The 19686-nt window shown below is 39.6% G+C and overlaps 1 protein-coding gene across 6 annotated transcripts in view; it reads left to right on the forward strand.

Moving 5' to 3' along the window:
* Nucleotides 1–19686, forward strand: part of FGGY (FGGY carbohydrate kinase domain containing) — a 447653-nt gene that overhangs the window by 333979 nt on the left and 93988 nt on the right. For 4 of the 6 annotated variants that reach the window (XM_058657176.1, XM_058657171.1, XM_058657190.1 and 1 more), the window contains one exon: nt 14490–14564. The exons of 1 other annotated variant lie outside the window; for it this stretch is intronic. In XM_058657176.1, coding sequence (XP_058513159.1) covers nt 14490–14564 — 75 coding nt within the window. Of the gene's footprint in view, nt 1–10757; nt 10892–14489; nt 14565–19686 lie in introns of all 6 variants that reach the window. One more of the 6 variants, XR_009244423.1, reaches the window with a different exon arrangement.

Genomic DNA, 19686 nt, shown 5'->3' on the forward strand with positions numbered 1-19686 from the left:
ATTTGGAAGAAGCAAAGAAAAGAGAATGAGAAAGAGGAAAAATACAACAAAACAGGCCAACATTTGTTGATGCACTGCCATTATGAAGGCCGCTATGGTGGCTCCCGGGGTAAACTTCTGAAAGTTCCCACTGCTCAAACAATCTTAAGAGTATTAGAAGCAATATTTCAGCTAATGCTCCCTCTGTGTTGTGCAGTAGCTGAAAGTTTTGCCTGTATAATTTTTGCATTTATGTTGTTTTTTAAAGTTTTATTTTATATCTCCATCTCCAGGCTGCCCAGTCCAACAGTGCTAAATATTACCACCCAGGCCCCTGCTTGCTGCAGCTACAATCTGCCTGAGCCCTGAGTTTGTACTGTTCGGAGTCTGTAGTAATGTGTCTTAGGATTTGGTGTTAATTTTAATAAAACTAAATGTAATTAGTAACTTTCATTGGGGCATAAAGTTACTTTTTAGTGACCTTTGTGGAGTCAATTCACTGTGTGGGGATGTTAAGCCTTCCTAAAGGGACCAGGCTGAGTTCAACATTGAACTTCATGGACACTAGGCAAGTCTGAGTCACTGGGAGTATCCTCCAATTGGAGGATGGAGGAAACATGTTAAAGACACAGAGTTAACAGGTTGGCATTGTAGCATAGAAGGTAAAGTCACTGGCATTCAGCAGCAGCATTCCATAAAGGCATCTGTTCATATCCTGGCTACTCCACTTCCTAGCCAACTCTTGCCCAGTGGTTTATGAAAAGCGGTGGAAGTTGGTTTCATGTTGGTGCCCTGCCAACTATGTTGGAGGCTTATAAGAAATTCCAGGTTCCTGACATAAGCCTGGTTCAGCCCTGGCTGTTGTAAACATCTGGGGAATAAACCAGAATATACATGGAAGTTCTCTCTCTCTTTCTCTCCCTGACTTACGCTATCTCTGTAATACTGGCTTTCAAAAAAATAGCTAAATAACCAAAAACAAAACAAAGCAAGAAGCGCTAAGCTAAACCTCAGTCTTGAAGAGCTAAGTAAGATCACACACAAGAAAGTCATTCACGATGTGGAATGGAACAAGACTCAATATACTTTGATTTTGTAGTTAATTTTACTGAGATTATTTTAATATTTTTATGATACTGAAAGGAAGAATTGAATTTTATTTTTATTACCTAAATAACATAATCAACTTTTGCTGATGAAAGTGAGTCATGGTTTAAAAAAAAAAAAGAAAGGAAATTGGACATAGAAAGAGTTATGAGAGTCTTGAGTCCCGAAAGCATGAGGAGAAAACAAATCATGAGTAGGCATTCTTATTTGACCCGCAGAGGTAGAAAAGAAATGTCCAGAGAGGCTCGCTCATGTGGCCATAGACCATAACCAGGAAGCCATGCTTTCAGATAGCTAACTCGGTGTAATCAGAGGGTAGAAGATGAACACATTTTACCTGGATATAAATTCTTAATAAGAGAAATATCTGAGATCAAATACAATTAGATACTGAAAATGGTAAGGAAGTTAAACACCTAGACCCAAAGCACAGTGGGTTTGCATAATTAAATGATCACAGCTTTGGGACCACCCAGGCCTAACAGGTTTCCATGCTAATATCCCCTTACCCAGCATCAATAACAAAAATATCACACACCATGTATCCAAATGCCTTTGTCTGTTTCCAACCTCCGAGGACCCATGAGTTACCAGTTTAAGATATGTCTGAGGTCTGGCATGATGATTCAATTGGCTAATCCTCTCCTGGCACCAGTTCATGTCCTGACTGCTCCTCTTCCAATCCAGCTCTGTGCTTGGGGGCCTGGGAAAGCAGTCAAGGATGGCCCAAAGCTTTGGGACCCTGCACTGCTTAGGCCACATAGAGAAAGCTCCTGGCTCCTGGCTCCTGGCTTTGGGTTGGCTCAGATCCAGTTATTGGGGTCATTTGGGGAGCTAACCAGTGGATGGGAGATCTTTGTGTCTCTCCTTCTCCTTGTAAATCTGCCTTTCCAACAAAAATGAATAAGTTTTTTAAAAGATTTATTTATTTTCATTGAAATGTCAGATATACGAAGTAAAAGAAAGACAGAGAGGAAGATCTTCTGTTCACTGATTCACTTCTGAAGCGGCCACAATGGACAGAGCTGCACCAATCCAAAGCCAGGAGTAAAAAGCCTCATCCAGGCCTCCCACAGGATTGCAGGGTCTCAAGGCTTTGGGCTGTCCTCAACTGCCTTCCCAGGCTGCAAGCAGGGAGCTGGATGGGAAGGGAGGCTGCCAGTATTAGAACCAGTGCCCATATGGGATCCTGGTGCTTGCTAGAGGAGGATTTTAGCTGCTAGGCTACTACGATGGACCCTCAACGAACAAATGTTTAAAGAATATGTAAAGGGCCTGGTGCGGTAGCGTAGTGGTTAAAGTCCTCGCCTTGCGATAGCGTAGTGGTTAAAGTCCTCGCTTTGCATGTCTGGGATCCCATATGGGCACTGGTTCTAATCCTGGTGCCCCTGCTTCCCATCCAGCTCCCTGCTTGTGGCCTGGAGAAGCAGTCAAAGATGGCCCAAAACCTTGGGACCCTGCACCCACGTGGGAGACCCAAAAGAGCTCCTGGCTCCTGGTTTCGGATTGGCTCAGCTCTAGCCGCTGTGGCTACTTCGGGAGTGATAAACAAATTCTTAAAAAAAGAAGAAGAAGAATATGTCTAGAGTAGGTGATTCACTCAGAATGTTATTACAAAGGATTTAATAGAGTTTTTTCAAGAGTGCCTATCTCATTAGAATAAGCATATACTTTTTTAATGGGACATCTTGTATGGGGACTTGTGCCCAATTATATGCAAAAATCCTGGAATGTTTACTTCTTTAAAATTTTTTGTGTTACAAACACAACTCAGATATCACCTGGTATTTCCCATTGGTGATTTCTCTTTAAAACTATCCTTGGGTGAGTCTCACATAGGAATAGCTATCACTCCGTGAGTTTACTACCAAAACAATAAGAGGAAAAGGTAATCAAATAATTTAGAAGAAAGGGGATTCTGGGTTTAAAAAGTCACGCCAAATCTCTTTCCTTCAGTCCAATTTGAATAACACAAAAATAATTTCCTCGAACTTCTTCTGTTATTATATTATTCCTTTTCCAGAAGCTAAATTATCACATATTATATGTTGGAACCCATAACAGTTTTACCTGTTATATCTTTCTGCCAGCCCTATATCAAACACTTACTAGTCATTGAGTGCCTAGAAGTGCCAAGCACTGCTACAAACATAGTAAGCTACAGTAATTCCTACACACATGAAGCATGTGTGAAGAAGAAGAAAGTGTTGAATAAATGTCAATAGCAACTAGAATTGTCAAGATGATCCCAGTATGGCAAGAGCACTTTATAGTTTCTTTTTTTTTTTTTAAAGCTCCTGAGTAAACACTTAATGAGTACTTAGATGTACTTATTGTTAATTTTTGGGCAACATGGAATTAACATATTGTTTCTTTAGAAAAATAGTCATGTAAATAATTTACTGAAATCCAATGGATTAAATATATACTGACTCTTATTGTGAGTACATTTTTCCATCAAATGGATGCAGGCCCTGTTACAGTTGGTGTCAAAGGACAAAGTGAATTCAGTGTACAGTGGTTGCCACCACAATCTGTGATGCCAATGATGTTGAAAGGAGGAAAGCTTTATTCTTGACCCAAAAGGTAACAGGGGAAATGATTCAAACATGACTCCCTAACTTTGGTTTCTGTGGGAGTTTTCGAGATAGGTAGGAGGCAGCTGGTGTGTAAAAACACTGGAAAGGCATGTGCTGATTGTAAGCACTTAGAATCAGTCTGGCCCACACAGCATTATCATGGATAATAACTTTCATAAGAAAGCAAGGACTTTAAGAGGCAGCACAGTATCAATAGGAGATATAAGTTTTTAGGCCTATTTCTGTCTTTGGGAGCAGTCACTGTATATATGTATGTGCAACGGAAAGTTGGGATCAAGCTCCAGGTATCACTCATGGCCAAGGCTCTTTAGATGTGGGAAAGTAATTGCTCAACCCTAGCAGCCAGGAAAGGCTTCAGACAGGAAGTCAGCCCTGAGAGAGGAAGGAAAAAGGATTTGTGTTTAGTGTCCTGGAGGGAAGAGGGCGATAAGGTCCTAAGACTTAAAGTCATGAGAATGTCTTAACTGATTAGCCAATGATGGATTGTATCTAGCATTTAACTAGGGCATAAAGAAACCCCTGGACATTTGGTGGACCCCTACGCAGCTGCATTCTGTTTTCACACTTTTTGCTCTTTCCTTATTTGACTTGTCTCTCATCTCTTCTCAGCATCCGTCCACTCAGTGCATTTCTATTGAGTCCAAGCATTTCCAACTTATGGAACACAAAGAAGCATACTCAAAAAAATTACCTGTCTCAACTTCTCAGAGAACAGCCTATGAAATTATATCATAAAATAAAAACAAAGTAAAATAATAAGATAAAATGTAAAAATTTCTCAGAAAAGGAAGAAGACAATAACTGTGTGTAGGAAGATGTGTGTATCTATTTCCTATAGACAGTTATGCAAGACAAATAAGGGCCGAGTACACACCTGACTTTTGTATTTGTTGTTGAGTGGCATTTGGCCAGCAAACCCTGATGCTACCATTCTCTGCTTCTTTGAGAAGAGGCAAACATAGCATTAACTCATACCAACTTTGAAACTTAAGATGACAAACAACCAGGAAGAGTAAGATTGAAATTCCCAAATAGAATTTCAAAGATTTTTCAGAACCAGAGAGTATTAATAAAAAAAATAATAAAACAAATAGAAATGTAACTGACAAATATACAGCAGTTGAACTAGGTATACCTACAGCCTTGAAAACCTATGAGCCTGAACTCGGCTCAGTAGCCTAGCAGCTACTGGTCCTCACGTTGTGCACACCAGGATACCATATGGTCACTGGTTCTAATCCCGGTGGCCCTGCTTTCCATCCAACTCCCTGCTTGTGGCCTGGAAAAGCATTCAAGAACAGTCCAAAGCCTTAGGACCCTGCACCCCCAAGGAAGACCCAGAAGAGGCTCCTGAATTCTGGCTTTAGATCGGTGCAACTCAGCATTGGGGCTGCTTGGGTAGTGAGCCAGCAGATGAAAGATCTTCCTCTCTGTCTCTCCTCCTCTCTGCATATTGACTTTCCAATAATTAAAAAAAAAAAAAGCCTATGAGCCTTTCCCTGTCTGTTCCTTTGTTTACAAACACAGGGTCCTTTCAGTTTTGTTATTGTGTTTTGCTGTTTTTGGAAACCAGCAAGAAGTTTGGTTTCAAAGTTGCTTCTGCCATGACCTGGTTCCTGTGTTTTCTTCCAGCTGACAGCCCAAGAAACCAGCTGGGCAGGAAGCACAAGTTATGATGAACCGTGATGGTTGCTTTGCCCCTTTTACTTTCTGAGTGAAACTCTTGCTTCTGGTGCAGAGATAGGAAAAAGTTTGGTATCTGTGATTTGGTAAAAGTGTGTAGTTTTACACTGTTTGTTCTATGGTTCTGGAATTAAAAATCCAGGGGAAGATGATCTGCCTCAGTCTCACAAACCAACCCAAAATAAAAACTGCTGCACTCTGGTGCTGTTATGTAGCTACAGAGCTGAAGAGGCAAATCCAAGAGATCCAAGTAAACTGTAAGTGTGGATAAGAGTGGATCATGGCTACTGTCTCTGAGCATTGCTGAAAATGCTGTTTGTAGCTCTGTAGGTTACAGTGAGTCTAACTCATAAGTTGAGCTCCATAGGGAAAACATAAAAAGATAAACATAAAAAGCACAAAAAGATTTCAAAAATGCTATTTTGAACACTGAGAGAAAGACTTCTCAAAAGTTGTTTACTACAGAAGCCAAAAGGAACTGTAACAGAATGCCTTGGCACACTTTTAATGAGACTTTTATAAGCATAGCTGTGAAAAGGACAGCCACTTCTTAGGAAAAGATGAGCTAAGAAGAAAGGAAAAGGGAACAAGAAACATGAAATGATGATCACAAGTGAAATACAGTAACAGTTGAACTGAAAGGAGTAAGGAATATACTTCTCAATGTAAACAATTCAAGAGAATTCTTTGTGTCAGCTTTATTTCACAGTGGGTTATGCTGCTGCCATCAAAGACAGCATTCCGTATTGAAATGATGATTTTTGTCCCAGCTGCTCTGCTTCTGATCCAGTTTCCTGCTAATGCAGGGATCCTGGGAGACAGGGGCTGATGTCTTAGGTGCTTGGAACTCTGCCAGCTTGTTGGGAAAGCAGGGTTGAGTTCCTGGCTCCTGCATTCTGCCTGACCCAGGCCTGGATGTTGTGGCCATTTGGAGAGTAAAACAGCGAGTGAAATCACCTCTCCTCTCCCTCTCCCCTCTCCTTTCCTCTTCCCCTCTCCTTTCAAATAAATAAATGTTAAAAAAAATTGAGCAGGGGTTTATATAGCTTGTTTGCTTTTTTAACCCCAACAACTAGGTAACAGCTGGCACCAATTAATTGCTTTATGGCCAGATACTTTAATCTTAATTTGCCAAATGAGGAACAGACAGCAATCTGCCCAAATACAATGCCAAGAAGACGCATTTTCCTGGACCTAGTGCAATGACTCAATCAGCTAATCCTTCACCTCCAAGTGCTGGGATACCTTATGGGCACTGGTTTGTGTAGTACCTGCTCTAGTTCATATGCAGCTCTCTGCTTATTGGAAAGCAGTGGAAGATAGGCCAAAGCCTTGGGACCTTCACCCATGTGGGAGACCTGGAAGAAGCTCCTGGCTTTAAGTCTGCGAAGTTTCTGCCATTGCGGCCAGTTGGGAAATAAAACAGCATTTGGAAGATCTTTTTCTATGCCTTTCCTTCTCCCCATAAATCTGCCTTCCAATAAAAATAAATATTTTTTTAAAGAGAGAGAGATGTACAATCCTAGGAGACTGCCTTAATTCCTGACTGTGATACTTTTAACGTACATTCAGGACTACAGATAAAGCAGTCCCTGGATATCTTACATTTGCAATTTCAAACTGAGCCTATCCCATTCTTCTGTGTTTCTGGCCACCAACCTTGTCACTCCTCCTCTTATTTGTACTGTTACTCTGGCCAGTGGAGTCAACTCTGACCCTACATCTTTTTGGTGATTACTAATTTCCTTCCCATTGCCTAGGGTTTCAGAAGCAACCCCTGTGTTGACCTACCTCTGAATCCTTCCATTTTAGGTGTCTGTCTACATTTGAAAGAAGGAATAGAGTGCAAATCTGGAAGGTTTGTTTTTTGCTCAATAAAATTATTTTTGGTTCATTTCAGCAACAATTGTTTCCCTGCCATGTGAGTAGTCATGCATATAAATATCTCCCCTTTGTTTTTCTTTTGTTGTTGTTTTGTTTTGTTTTAAGATTTATTTTATTTTTATTGGAAAGTCAGATATACGGAGAGGAGAGACAGCGAGGAAGATCTTCTGTCCATTGATTCACTCCCCAAGTGACTGCAACGGCCAGAGCTGAGTCAATCCAGAGCCAGGAGCCAGGAGCCTCTTCTGGGTCTCCCACGTGGGTGCAGGGTCCCAAAGCTTTGGGCCATCCTTGACTGCTTTCCCAGGTCAGAGGAAGGAAGCTGGATAGGAAGCAGAGCAGACAGGACAGGCAGTTTTTTGTTTTAAATAGTGACATAGTCCTGCATAGAAATATGAAGCTAAATACAAACGGGAATAGCTGCATTATTACATTTTTTTCTGCTTATTCTTATCTTGAATATTTATTCAAGCAGTATAAGAGCCAAGATTTTGAAACTGGACATATGTTTGCCTGTTGGCCTTACATCTTTTTGACCTTTAGCAGGTTAGCACTGTGAGGTCAGCCTGCTCATCAGTAAGCGAGAGCAGCCCAAGTATACTTATAGGGTCATTGTTAGGGTCAAAGGCGGGGAGGGGTCCTGGCACAGTGATGAGCATACAGCATCTGCATATGGAGCTTATGTGTGGTGACTCTCACTTGCATGTTAGCAAGATCACCAGCAGGATTCTAAGTGTGTTCGTGGGATACCGAGAAACCAGCTATAAGCCCTCCACCTTAGCCTAGGAACTGACCGAACTCACTGACTGCGAACCAGGTAGAGAAGCTGAGCTGCTGCTTCTGCCACAGGAAGCAGGTATCATACAGGTCTGGAGACTGGTCTCTCTTCTTAAGTCCTTGTCCTGGAGTTTTCTCATCAACACGGAAGGAAACTCAAATTTGGTGTATCCTCGTAAATAACTAATATTGCAGAAACTTGGACAGATCTTCGCTTTTCTATATATGTGGCCTAGCTCTTTTTGCAAATTTCCATGACCTTTTTCTTTTACAAGCCAGGATACTCTTCCTATTTTAAGGTCAGCTATCTAATAACTCATTCCATCTGCCAAGTCCTTTTACAGTGGGAACAAATTAGTGTTTAAATTACTAGGGGAAAGGAGTCTTAAGGGGGCACATTTGGAATTCTACCTCCCACCTTATGGTGGCACATTCACCTGCAAATCCCAAATATGAGTGGATTTTATATAATGTCAAGTATGATCCTAGATTCTCAACATTTACTGAATCCTTGAAATATTATTGAGGGAATTTGTTCCTCTTTCTTCTCCAGGCTGCTAACTATCTTAGACATGCCCTCTCATTTCTCTCCTCCCTACTGAGGTTGTCTGGAAATTTCTCTGATTTTCATTGCCAGCTGCACCTTGCATATTGACCAGACACATAGCATTTCTGCCAAGCATTGGATACTCCCATGAAACTCTGATGACCCTGATAATCTCACCACCTAAGATCCTGCTTTCTCGTCTTTCTGAACCTTTAGAGAACCCTGTGGAAATACTGTTAAGCCTTGGTTTTCCTTATAAACATACTCAATTCCTTTGATAAGTAGGAAGGAAAAATTAATTACAAATTCATATAACTAATAATCTCAACTATTAGAATCTGTGAACTTATAATTTACAATACTAGTGTTGAGGCAAATTTTTCCACAATTATTATGCATTAGAACCTTGCAAAAATACAAGTTGTTGAGCTCATACCAAAGATTCAATAAATTTAATGCAAAATTCCAGGAAATATGCATTTAGTTTAGATCCCAGGAAGGAATTAATAAGATGTACCCAAGTTCACACCCTACTAAATGGCAGCAAGATTTAAGTTGAAATCTAGGTTGAAGTATCTATCTACTTTTTTTTTATTTCGTTTGTGACACTGTTTCATAGGTTCTGAGATTCCCCCAACCCCTCTCTGTACCTTCCCCCCATGGTGGATTTCTCCACCTTGTTGCAATATTACGGTTCAAATCCAGTCCAGATTCTTTCGTTGCAGGCATATACCAAGCATAGAGTCCAGCATCATATTGTCCAGATACATTCAACGCATCCATCTAATTTTGTTCTTTATGCAGTGAATGGGAGTGTATGGATTGATGAGGACTAGGGCTTTACCCAGGAATCCTGGCAAATGGGTTTCCCCCGCTGGACTGTCCTTAGCTATGGTACATCTCTATATTCCTGTGTGTGTACCTGAGGCATTATGACCCTGATGCTGATCACCAACTTACCATCTGCATTGGCTGCTCCTCATTGCCCAGCAACAGTCTTCAGAGCCTCTCATTCATACCCTAGCAATGAAGGAACATGTTTTATTGTTGAATGCCAAGTGATGAATGGCCAGAGCCCATTTCTAAAATCTAGAAAAATGAAATGAATATTTATTGAGAAAAAGGGAAACAAAATAAACATGAAGTATCACCTGTGTGCACCTGGTTGATACTAAGAGAACTGGAGGGATGCCTAGCTCATGTAGGCTCAGTAGAGCTTACTGGAAAAGGACCTTTGAAAATGATACCTAATTTAATCCTCACAAATATGCCCTGAGGTATAATTGTCCCTATTTCTCTGATGAAAATATTAGAGTTCAGAGAGACTCCAAGAGTTACACATGGCCTTGCAGCAAGAGAAAGTGTTAAGATTTAAACCCAGGAATCATTCAAAGCATCATTCAAAGTAGCTTTCCATTCATCTGATGTTTTAGTCTAATCTCAAAAATCCTAGTATTTACATAAATATTTTCTAGCCACAATCTTGGATATTATAATTGTCTAGTGCAGATTTCATATTTTTGACCATCATAAGCAGATCTTACCCATCTCCAAATATCAATTATGAATGCTACATGCTTCCTCTTAAGTTCTCCTCTTTATGCAATAGCCAAAATAAGTTAAAATGGCTCACCATTGTATACATTGCCATTGGATTTCCTCACACATCGGACTTTTTCACTCAAACATTCAAAATAAGTACAATTTTGGATGGCACTGTGATACAGTCAGCTAAACTGCTGCTTGTAATGCCAGCATACCATATCAAAATACAGGTTCAAGTTCCAGATGTTCCACTGCCTATTCAACTCCTTGTTAGTTCATGAGAAAGCAACAGATGCCAGTCAAAGTACTGGTGATTCTGCCTTGAATGTAGGAGACCAGAGTTGACTTTCTGGGTCCTGGATTCTGCCTAGTCTTGCTGCAGGTATTATAGCCATTTGATGAGTGAATGAGTGGGTTAAAGATTTATCACATTCTAACTGTCTGCCTGTCTAACTCTCTGTCTCTCTCTCTCTTCCTATCACTATATGTGTGTATATCTTCCTCTCCTTGTCACCTGCTTTTCAAATATATAAATAAGTAAATTTTTAAAATATATATGCACACACACACAGCTGTAACCTACCCCTAGTCACATTTCTTCCCGTTTTACTGATGAACCACTTTCTTTTTCTTAGGCATTGGTTCATCTGGCTTATTCCAGCCTTTCAGCAATTAAAAACGGTCTCTCCTGCACTTCATCCTTGGCAAATTCAGGGCACCATGGCCACATTCTTTTCACCATCACTCAGGATCCTCCTTAGGCTCTCAGGTGATGTGTATTCCAATCCTAAGTAGTCCAATCTTAAGTCCAATCTTGGCGTGGCTATCGTTTGACATTTTCCAAAGCAGGGATGAAGTCCCTGTTATGGGAGAGAATCACATGGCCTTAGATATCATTTACTTTTGTCGTATCTCTGTTTGTATGTCAGATGAAGTGTTTGGTGCCTTTGCACACTAGAGAGAAGTGTCTTTGACACCATCCCATTTCAAGATGCTGTCTCTGTTGTCACTGGTGAGATAATATTAGGAGAACTGTTTTTTTTTTTTCTCTTTTGATACTGACTGCCTCGCACATCATTATCCGTGGATTAAATCCTCTCTGGAATTTCTTCTCAGGAATAACTTTGTCTCTCTTGAAGGATAGCTATGTTTTATTTATTCAAAACAGTATGTCTCCCGACATGTGCTCCTTTTTGCATAGCTGTTAACAATCTCAAGGACTAAATTTAGTGCTCAATTACATTGATTATCTCATTCTCAGTTTCTGAGAAAAAAAATTATCCTTGCTTTTCTGCTGTCTGAATTCTGAGCTGTGGAGGCACTAGAAATGTAGCAAAGGGTTACTGCTATCTTCTTGCTTGAATATTAGTACTCTTTGGGGGCTGCCATTTATATCTTCTGGGATTAAAGAACTTCAATCCAGTCATATCACAATCCTTCTCCCCACAGGCTCATACTTTAGGAAGATTTCATATCCAGTTACATTACATTATTACAGTTTCTCCAACAAATATGGATAGAGAAATGCATCTTATGTGCTGGTGTTGCACTCCTACTCCATCACACATTAGCCAGATGTGGTCATTGGGACCCACCTGTGGATCAGGTGACACAGAAGACACTAACCTGAGGTACTTTCCATAGATGACAAGAAGGACATAACTTTTTGGACTGGGTCAGCTTTCCCAATAGGCCAACAGCATAGCTGCTTTTGAGGCCAGGTCAGTGGAGTAAAAGAGACAGAGGAAGGGGGAGCACGAGCCACCACAGCACATTTGTGATTTGAGATTTTCTTGTTCCTTTTCTCAAGATTTATTTGTTTATTTTAAAGAAAGAATTACAGAGAGAGAAGGAGAAAGAGAGAGGTCTTCCATACAGTGGTTCACTCCCCAAATACCTCCTTATAGCCAGAGCTGGGCTGATTCTAAGCCTGGATCTTCTTCCATGTCTCCCATGTGAGTGTGGAAGTCCATGGACTTCAACCTTCTTCTGCTGCTTTCTCATGTACATCATCTGGGTATACAGAGCACAAACTGGTGCCCATGTGGAATGCTGGCACTACAGGTAGTAGCTTTTACCCATAACACCACAATGTTGATCCTATGATTTGTGATCTTAACCCAGGACTACTGCCTGCCAATATAAAAGTTAACCACGCAAGGTGTTCAGCAAGAAAATTTAGGTCCAGACTGAAATCTTTTTCCCTCTGCACCTCTTTATAATTCATATTTCCAGGTGGGGTGTCTTTTTCTAATTCACATGACAGTGCCATAGGAACAAGAGGGACAATTTTTAGTTCAGGGTCATTTAAGTCACTCCTCTACTGAGGGAAGATCAGCGTAGGGCAGCCAAAGGAGAGGTACAGTCTGCATTGAGTGACCAGGAATATTCTTCCAGTGCTCTTTCTCTAGGGTCATGGGGCTAATTCCCCTTCTCCTCAGCATGTAGACAAGCAATATCATTGTCCATGTACAATTGTATGATTTGACAAAACAGGACAGTATATTAAGAGAGAAAGAGTGGTGAGCAAATGGAGAAAAGGAGCTTTTAGTTGTCACAAGTGCTACGTGCAGCAAATTATAACTTAGTGTCTACCATGTATCAGGCACATTGGAGGCCTGGAGACATTGTGCTGAATAGGATAGGCAAAGCTTGTCAGAGCACTTGGCTTCTTATTTGCTTTCTCAACTGGCTAGTCCTTCCTTTACCTGTGAAATACAGTTCTATAATTCAGTTATTTCTGTTCTCTCTGACTCCAGAGTTCTTAGCAGATGTGAAGCCCCACCCTGACCCGCACCTGGGGAGCTTTATGGGAATGGGGCCATCTCAGTGAATGGCTTGGCAAGAGGCATCTCCAGAGTTACTGCCTGTTCTCTTATTCAAACTCTCCATCTTCGTTTGTGTTAAAGTCAAAGCCATTATTCTCATCTGGTTGTTTAATTATTTGCCAATCAAAACTAGTAGCAGGTAGAATTTAGGATTCCTACTCAATTTAGGAATCCCCTCATCAACAAACATAGATATATAATTCAGAACAGTAGTACAGGATGCCATGTGAGAAAGCGCAAGAGTAGGAGCCTAGAGAGGTGAGCAGGGTGTGGCACACGGCGTTTTGCTGTTGTGAAACGAGGGCAACAGGGAGAGACTTCATCATGTCTGTATTTGAGAGCAATCCCTATGGCTGCAGTTTAGAGAACAACACAATTCATAAGAGAGAAAATTCTCAGGGGCTCTATCAGCAATCAGAAAGGACGTCATGGTGGCCTGCTTTGAGGAAGGAAGTCACAGTGAGGATAACTAATGGCAGATAGATTCAGAAAGAATTTGGGAAGTCAAAGGTAAAAGACTTGGAGATTGACTGACATGGGGAGGGAAGAAGTCAAGAAAGAAGACTTCCGTATTTCTGGTTTGAGCAGCTGAATGGTCTGTGGCCTCCAATAGGCCAGTCCTGCTTGGGGATAGAAACTGGAGCAGGTTAGCAGATAGAGCTGGAGAAGAACAGGACAGCGCCCTTAGACAGAAGTGGTTTTTTTTGGTTGGTTTTTTTTTGCAAATCACATATCCACATCTGGTTGAACTCAGGACCATACACATTGTAGGAACTGAGTAAATGAGTGTTATGTGGATTAATTTTATCAGTTGAAAATCACAATGGTACTTCAGGCGAGGCTTAAAGGGATCATGAACTTTAACCCTCTGGAAGTGTCCAAGAGAACACTTTGATGACTGAAAGATGTGAAGGTGAGATTGTGAGCAAGTCCTGATGGCATCCAAACCAGCATCTTGATCAGCAATGGAATCTCTTAGAGATTGTATATTCCTTATAAGCATATGGTTCTGATTGACTTTAATGGGATTCTCTTGCAAACCACATATTCTAAATTATCCCCTAGTAGGTATAACATTTATAGGAGATATATTATTTTACCCCAAATACTCCCTTGGGTGCTGTTACATTGAATTTTGACAGGAGCAGAATTTGGAATAAGATAATCTTATACTAGAATGCCAGTGTTACATGTTGATGTCTCATAAGCCATGTAGAACCAATATTCGTAAGAAAGAGAATTTCTTTAAAAAATTAGTTCTACACTAAAAAAAATCAAACACAGTCTTTCTCTGGTTTTCATTTTGTTTTATTTCTTTTTAATCTGAGGACAAGGCACTTGTTGGGGAAGAAAGGGATAGTTTTTCCCAGGTCTAGAGATTAAATGACTTAGTAGGCATCTCACGTTCAACTCACAAAAAGGGGATTTGCATATGAACTTGTTTCAGCAAGAAAATGCATCTCAGTGTGTTTCCTGGGAACTATCACTACCCATGGCAGCTCCTTTGGTCACCACCTTCTTTTCTTTTCTTTCTGACAGGTCACTGGATTGAAACTGTCCCAGCACCTCGATGATCTTGCCATTCTCTACCTGGCCACAATTCAAGCAATTGCTGTAAGATATACTTTAATGGCATTGTTAAAAAGACTTGGGGCTAGCAACATCTTCTGGGCCACGTGCTCTCCAAGATATATCATATGCTTCTGTAACAAATAGTCTTTGTTCAAAGGGAACTTGCCAAAAAGCTGTTCATCTATAGAAAAGGAAATATTGATGAAGGACCTTCACTACATTACTATACATTTCACATAGCTGAAAATTGGAAAGAATTTCAGTCATTGAATATCATTGTTACTCATCTGGTATGTCTTCTAAAATCAGATAGATGGAAATAAGCAAGCAGTTGCTTAATTTAAAAAGACTGGTTTTAGAATATCCAATTTTTTGAAGTTCATGATGTTCACTTTGCAAAAAGGTTCATTTCCACGGCTCTTTATTTTTCATTAATTAGCTGCTAAAAAGAGACCCTAGGCCTGGTTTTTTTTTTTTTTTTCAAGAACAGGGGAATTTAAATCTAAAATGTTAGGAAATTCTAAACTAAAGATCAGGAATGAAAACAAAGTCCAAGAAGCTCAAACATTGCTTCAAGAACCTTTTTGTCTAGAGGTGAATGGGCTACTGGAAATATCTAAACTTTGAAATCACATTCAACAGGTTATATGTGTGCCTGTTCCATGTGCACATTAAAGGGGTTGGTTATGTCTTAAGGGTTTTAAAGCAGTTAAGTACATCAAAATGGTTGACCCACAGAGTAAGTGTATTTTTCAGTGATGTACTTATTTTTGCTTTTTTAATTTTGTATGGACATATATAGCATTGAATTATTCTTTTTCCATATATAACTAATTATGTAGCCTCATTATATTAAACAATAGAACTATAAGCCTATTTACCCATATCATCAAAGGTTTGTTTTGAAAGCCCAGATTAATTCAGATGCCATGTTTGTCTAATAGAGACTAGAACTTTCCATATATGGAAAGACTATATATGTGTGTGTATACATATATATACGCATATACATACATATACACATACATACATATATACATATATGTATGTATATATGAGTATAGAATCAGTCAGACTCTCTGTCCTTTTAGGTCACAGGAGGTTTGACTGTGTTTTTCTCAAGTAACTTGCTTGATTTAACATGTTGGCCAGTTCAGTCAAAACAGAGTGCTGAATGAGGGAAATGTGGACAAAATCAGATAATTCTGGCATCTCTCAAAATGAAGAAAATTACTAGTAAGACACAAATGGAAAACAAATTTGTCAGAGCCATTGTAAAGACAAATATTTAGTGATCCGATTTTCATCAAATTGGTTATAATGATGATGATAGTCAGTACCTCAGATGTATTCATTAAATTCCAGATACATTGCTGAATCTGATCAAAATAATGAAGGAGAAATTATAATTCTCATTCCACAGATTAGGAACCTAACCTCAGGTGTGGGCATTGGGGTGCAGTGGGTCCCATATTTGAATCCACTTCTAATCCAGCTTCCCATGAATGCACCTGAAAGTCAGTGAACGATGGCCTAAATATTTCAGGTTCTACCACCTCCATGGAAACCCCAAGCACCAAATGAAAAGGTTATTTTTTTTTTCATTTGACTTTTACAAATACATAAAAATAGAATAATAACCTTTCAGCCATTCCCAAAGCAGATATTTCCTAAAACATAATAGGAAAGTTCATTAATTTCACTGGGTATGTTTCACAGTTTCCTCTTAAGAATCCTAGAGCGGAAGTCTTTAAGTGTATAATACAAGGAGTGTGTGTTGGAAGAGCAGGGGTAAAGAGCCCCTCAACTCCACACAGGTAGATCAGTGGGGACAGGGGCAAAGAGCTGTAGATTCCCAAGTACCATTCATTTAGAGAATCAATCTTGTGTTTAATGGGCATCAAATGTATTCTATTACTTTAATGATCTTTATAATACTATGAAGGAAAGGCATTTTAAAGATAGACTTTTCATGATAGCGCAATTATCAAGTCAATTAAATCGTGAGGGATTCAGTCTATTTTTTTAAATTTTTATTTTATTTTATTTTATTTTATTTTATTTTATTTTATTTTATTTTATTTTATTTTATTTTATTTTATTTTATTTTATTTTATTTTATTTTATTTTATTTTATTTTATTTTATTTTATTTTATTTTATTTTATTTTACTTTACTTTACTTTACTTTACTTTATTTTATTTTATTTTACTTTATTTTAGTTAGGATCCCCTCCCCAAACTCCCACCCCTCCGGACAGGTTTTCCCCACGTTGTTACAATAGTGTAGTCCTTCATAAGGAGTCATAATTCCATCAATCTCTTTAATTGTGCACCAACATTGCTGGTACAGACAGTGTCAGACAGTCCGGCATCCCATCGTCTACACATTTCCAACAGTTTCATTGGGAATCCATCTTTTGTTTGGAAGCAGGAATGCATGTTGCATTGTACCCTCACATCTGGATATGGTAGACCCCAGTACTCCATCACTATACATTTCCATAAGTGAGAAGTCATGAAACAAGATAAACAGCTGGTATGAGTTAGAACAATAACCACAACAACAAGAAATTACAGTACCATGGGAAAAAAAGAAGCATGCCACTGATTCATTCTATTTTACAGAAATATCTTGGTGTACTGATATTTCAGCCCAAAATATGCATTGTAATGCAGCATTCTGGTAATAGACCTTTTTTTCATAATGTTCAACTTGAAAAAAAAATTAACTTCTTCTTTGGTCCTGAATACTACTCTACCACCTATTTGTTGATGATAAAGGGAAAAAAATTCCTCTCTATGGTAGTATCTGTGTTTGGTTTTTTGTAGGAATGGAATGAAATCAAAGAGAGATTGTAATAAAGTTAACTCAGGACTTTTCAGAACCTTCCAAGGAGTGAAGCTCTCTCTTCATCACACTTAATTGAAAGACCTGTCAACCACCCAGTTTATACATAGTCTGTTCATCTGTAGCTTGCTTTTTAAAACAGGCCCTTAAAAAGTACTATTTGCATTTGAAGTCTCTTGATTTGCATTTGGTTCTGTACATTCTCAGAGGAGTAGCCTAATCTTTATTTAAATTTCTGTGTGAAAACATTTTTTCCAGAAAGGTGAGCACAAAATCATTTTGTACAAAGCCCTTTGGTGGGCCATTTCGGAGGGCGGAAGGCTACACAGTGCAGAGTCTGGGGCACCGAAAGGGAATGCCCTTTCAGGAACCAGCAGTCCTAGTGGGAAATTCCAGCCCACAATGCCACACATGGAAGAGATGCTGTCTCAACTCCTTAGAAAGAACGCCTCTTTTTGGATCCTTCCTTTCCTTTTCCCAGGAAATGTGTTTTGTGTTACCCTTGTCTCGAGTCTGCTAATCACAGGTTCCCAGGTCCTTGGATGTAGAAATATCAGTTTTACATGGTATTTCCATGCATTAGGTGGCAGTAACCCTTCCTCCCATAGGGAGTGTATCCCGTTATATAAATGATAAAACTCCTAAGTGAAGAATATAATATGCGGGTTTTGAATTTGTATTAAAAGATGACATTAATGGTCATATCAGAGTACCTGGCATATAGCAAATACCCAAAATAGTTCTCATTCATAAGTGCCTTTTAGGCACTAGACACTCCTTTGTAAATTTCGACGTAGGCTGTCCACCACAGCAACTTTTCACCAAAATAAAGACTATGTTTATTAATTTTTAACATATTACAGCACATTATTTTTGGATAAATTATAGACATTTGTACTGAATGAATATAGTATTGTTATTCCCTTTCAAATATGAGAATTGAGTTTTAGAAATATTGGGTACAACATATAGGTGAAATGCCTGAATATCATGTTAGTTTTTATAATTCAAGACTCATATACTTAGCCATACTGGCCTGTTTCTCTAGAGTAGACATGGGCTGCTTGCAATCCATGGGCATCAAATGATCCTTGGCAGGCATAAGAGCATCTGTTGGTTTTGCAAAGTTATTTATAATTCTGTTTTCTCTGTGACTTTTCTTTCAATGCAGATCAATAGGTTTTATCATATTCTCAAGGGGGTTCATGACCCCCAAGAAAAGTTAAAAAAGAACATCTGGGGGCAATCAGCCACAGTCAGTAAGCAAGATCTGGCTCTATGCAGTACAACATGTTTTAATTTTTTCTGAACACGCTACATCTGTGGATTATCTTTGGAGGCCCACATTTCACCTCCCCCTTATTTTTACCAGATTCATAAATAGCTCCATCAAGCCCTAAGCCCTGTAGGCTAGGAACGCTGTGCCCTTTGTTCCTCAGAGGTGCTTGCCTTCATTATTTACTCCAACTCAACTGGAATTTCACACCTAATGTTCTCCAGATGACCCTCTGACCGCACTGTCTCCCCCAGAGGCACCCCAGGTACACAGCATCTCAGATATCTCTGTTCAGCCATAGCAAAGGAAGCTCCCCTTCCACCCACCCTACTCCCATACCTGGAGCATTCCCAAACACTATTCCTTACCCCAGCCAAACTTCCGGTCAGTCTTGTCATCAGGGTAAACTGTCTCCTCTTCTTTGTACTTGGACACCACTGTCCCGACAGCACATTGCACTTTTCATGAGAACTGTGCTGTTGGCTCAGGTCCACTCTCCCATACAAACCCCACTTTAGTCTTGGTGTCCACGCTGATTATGAAAACATACTGGCCTCTCACACCGTTTTTGTTTTCAGCCCTAACTGCCTCCTCCCTCCACTTAATTAACTCACTCCCATCCCCACATCTCAGACTCTGACCTCTTCCGGAGATCAGGATGTTCAGTGTCTGAGCGTCTCCAGGACTCCCTGTCCCCCAAAATATCATCTTTTTCATTTCTCTCCAAAACTGCTTTCTCAAACATCACTTTGTGCTTCACTCCTTAAAGCCACATCACAGTTCATCTTTTTGCTTTTAATCCTTACCCCAAATAAATTAGAACTTTTTAGTGTTTTTTTTTCAAATAAATTAGGATTTCCATCTATTTGAATAGCCAAAACTAAAAATTTATATGTTAAAATTTACCTTCCTGACCCCAAAACAACTGACCAATTCACAAGGAGCAATGCTTTTTGTTTTCTAACTAAAATTCTTAGGGACAAGGATAATAGCTTTTAGGAGGATCCTAAGACAGGAAGGCTGAGATACAAGGCTGGA

This window comes from Ochotona princeps, chromosome 2, assembly GCF_030435755.1.
Source record: "Ochotona princeps isolate mOchPri1 chromosome 2, mOchPri1.hap1, whole genome shotgun sequence".
NCBI lineage: Eukaryota > Metazoa > Chordata > Mammalia > Lagomorpha > Ochotonidae > Ochotona > Ochotona princeps.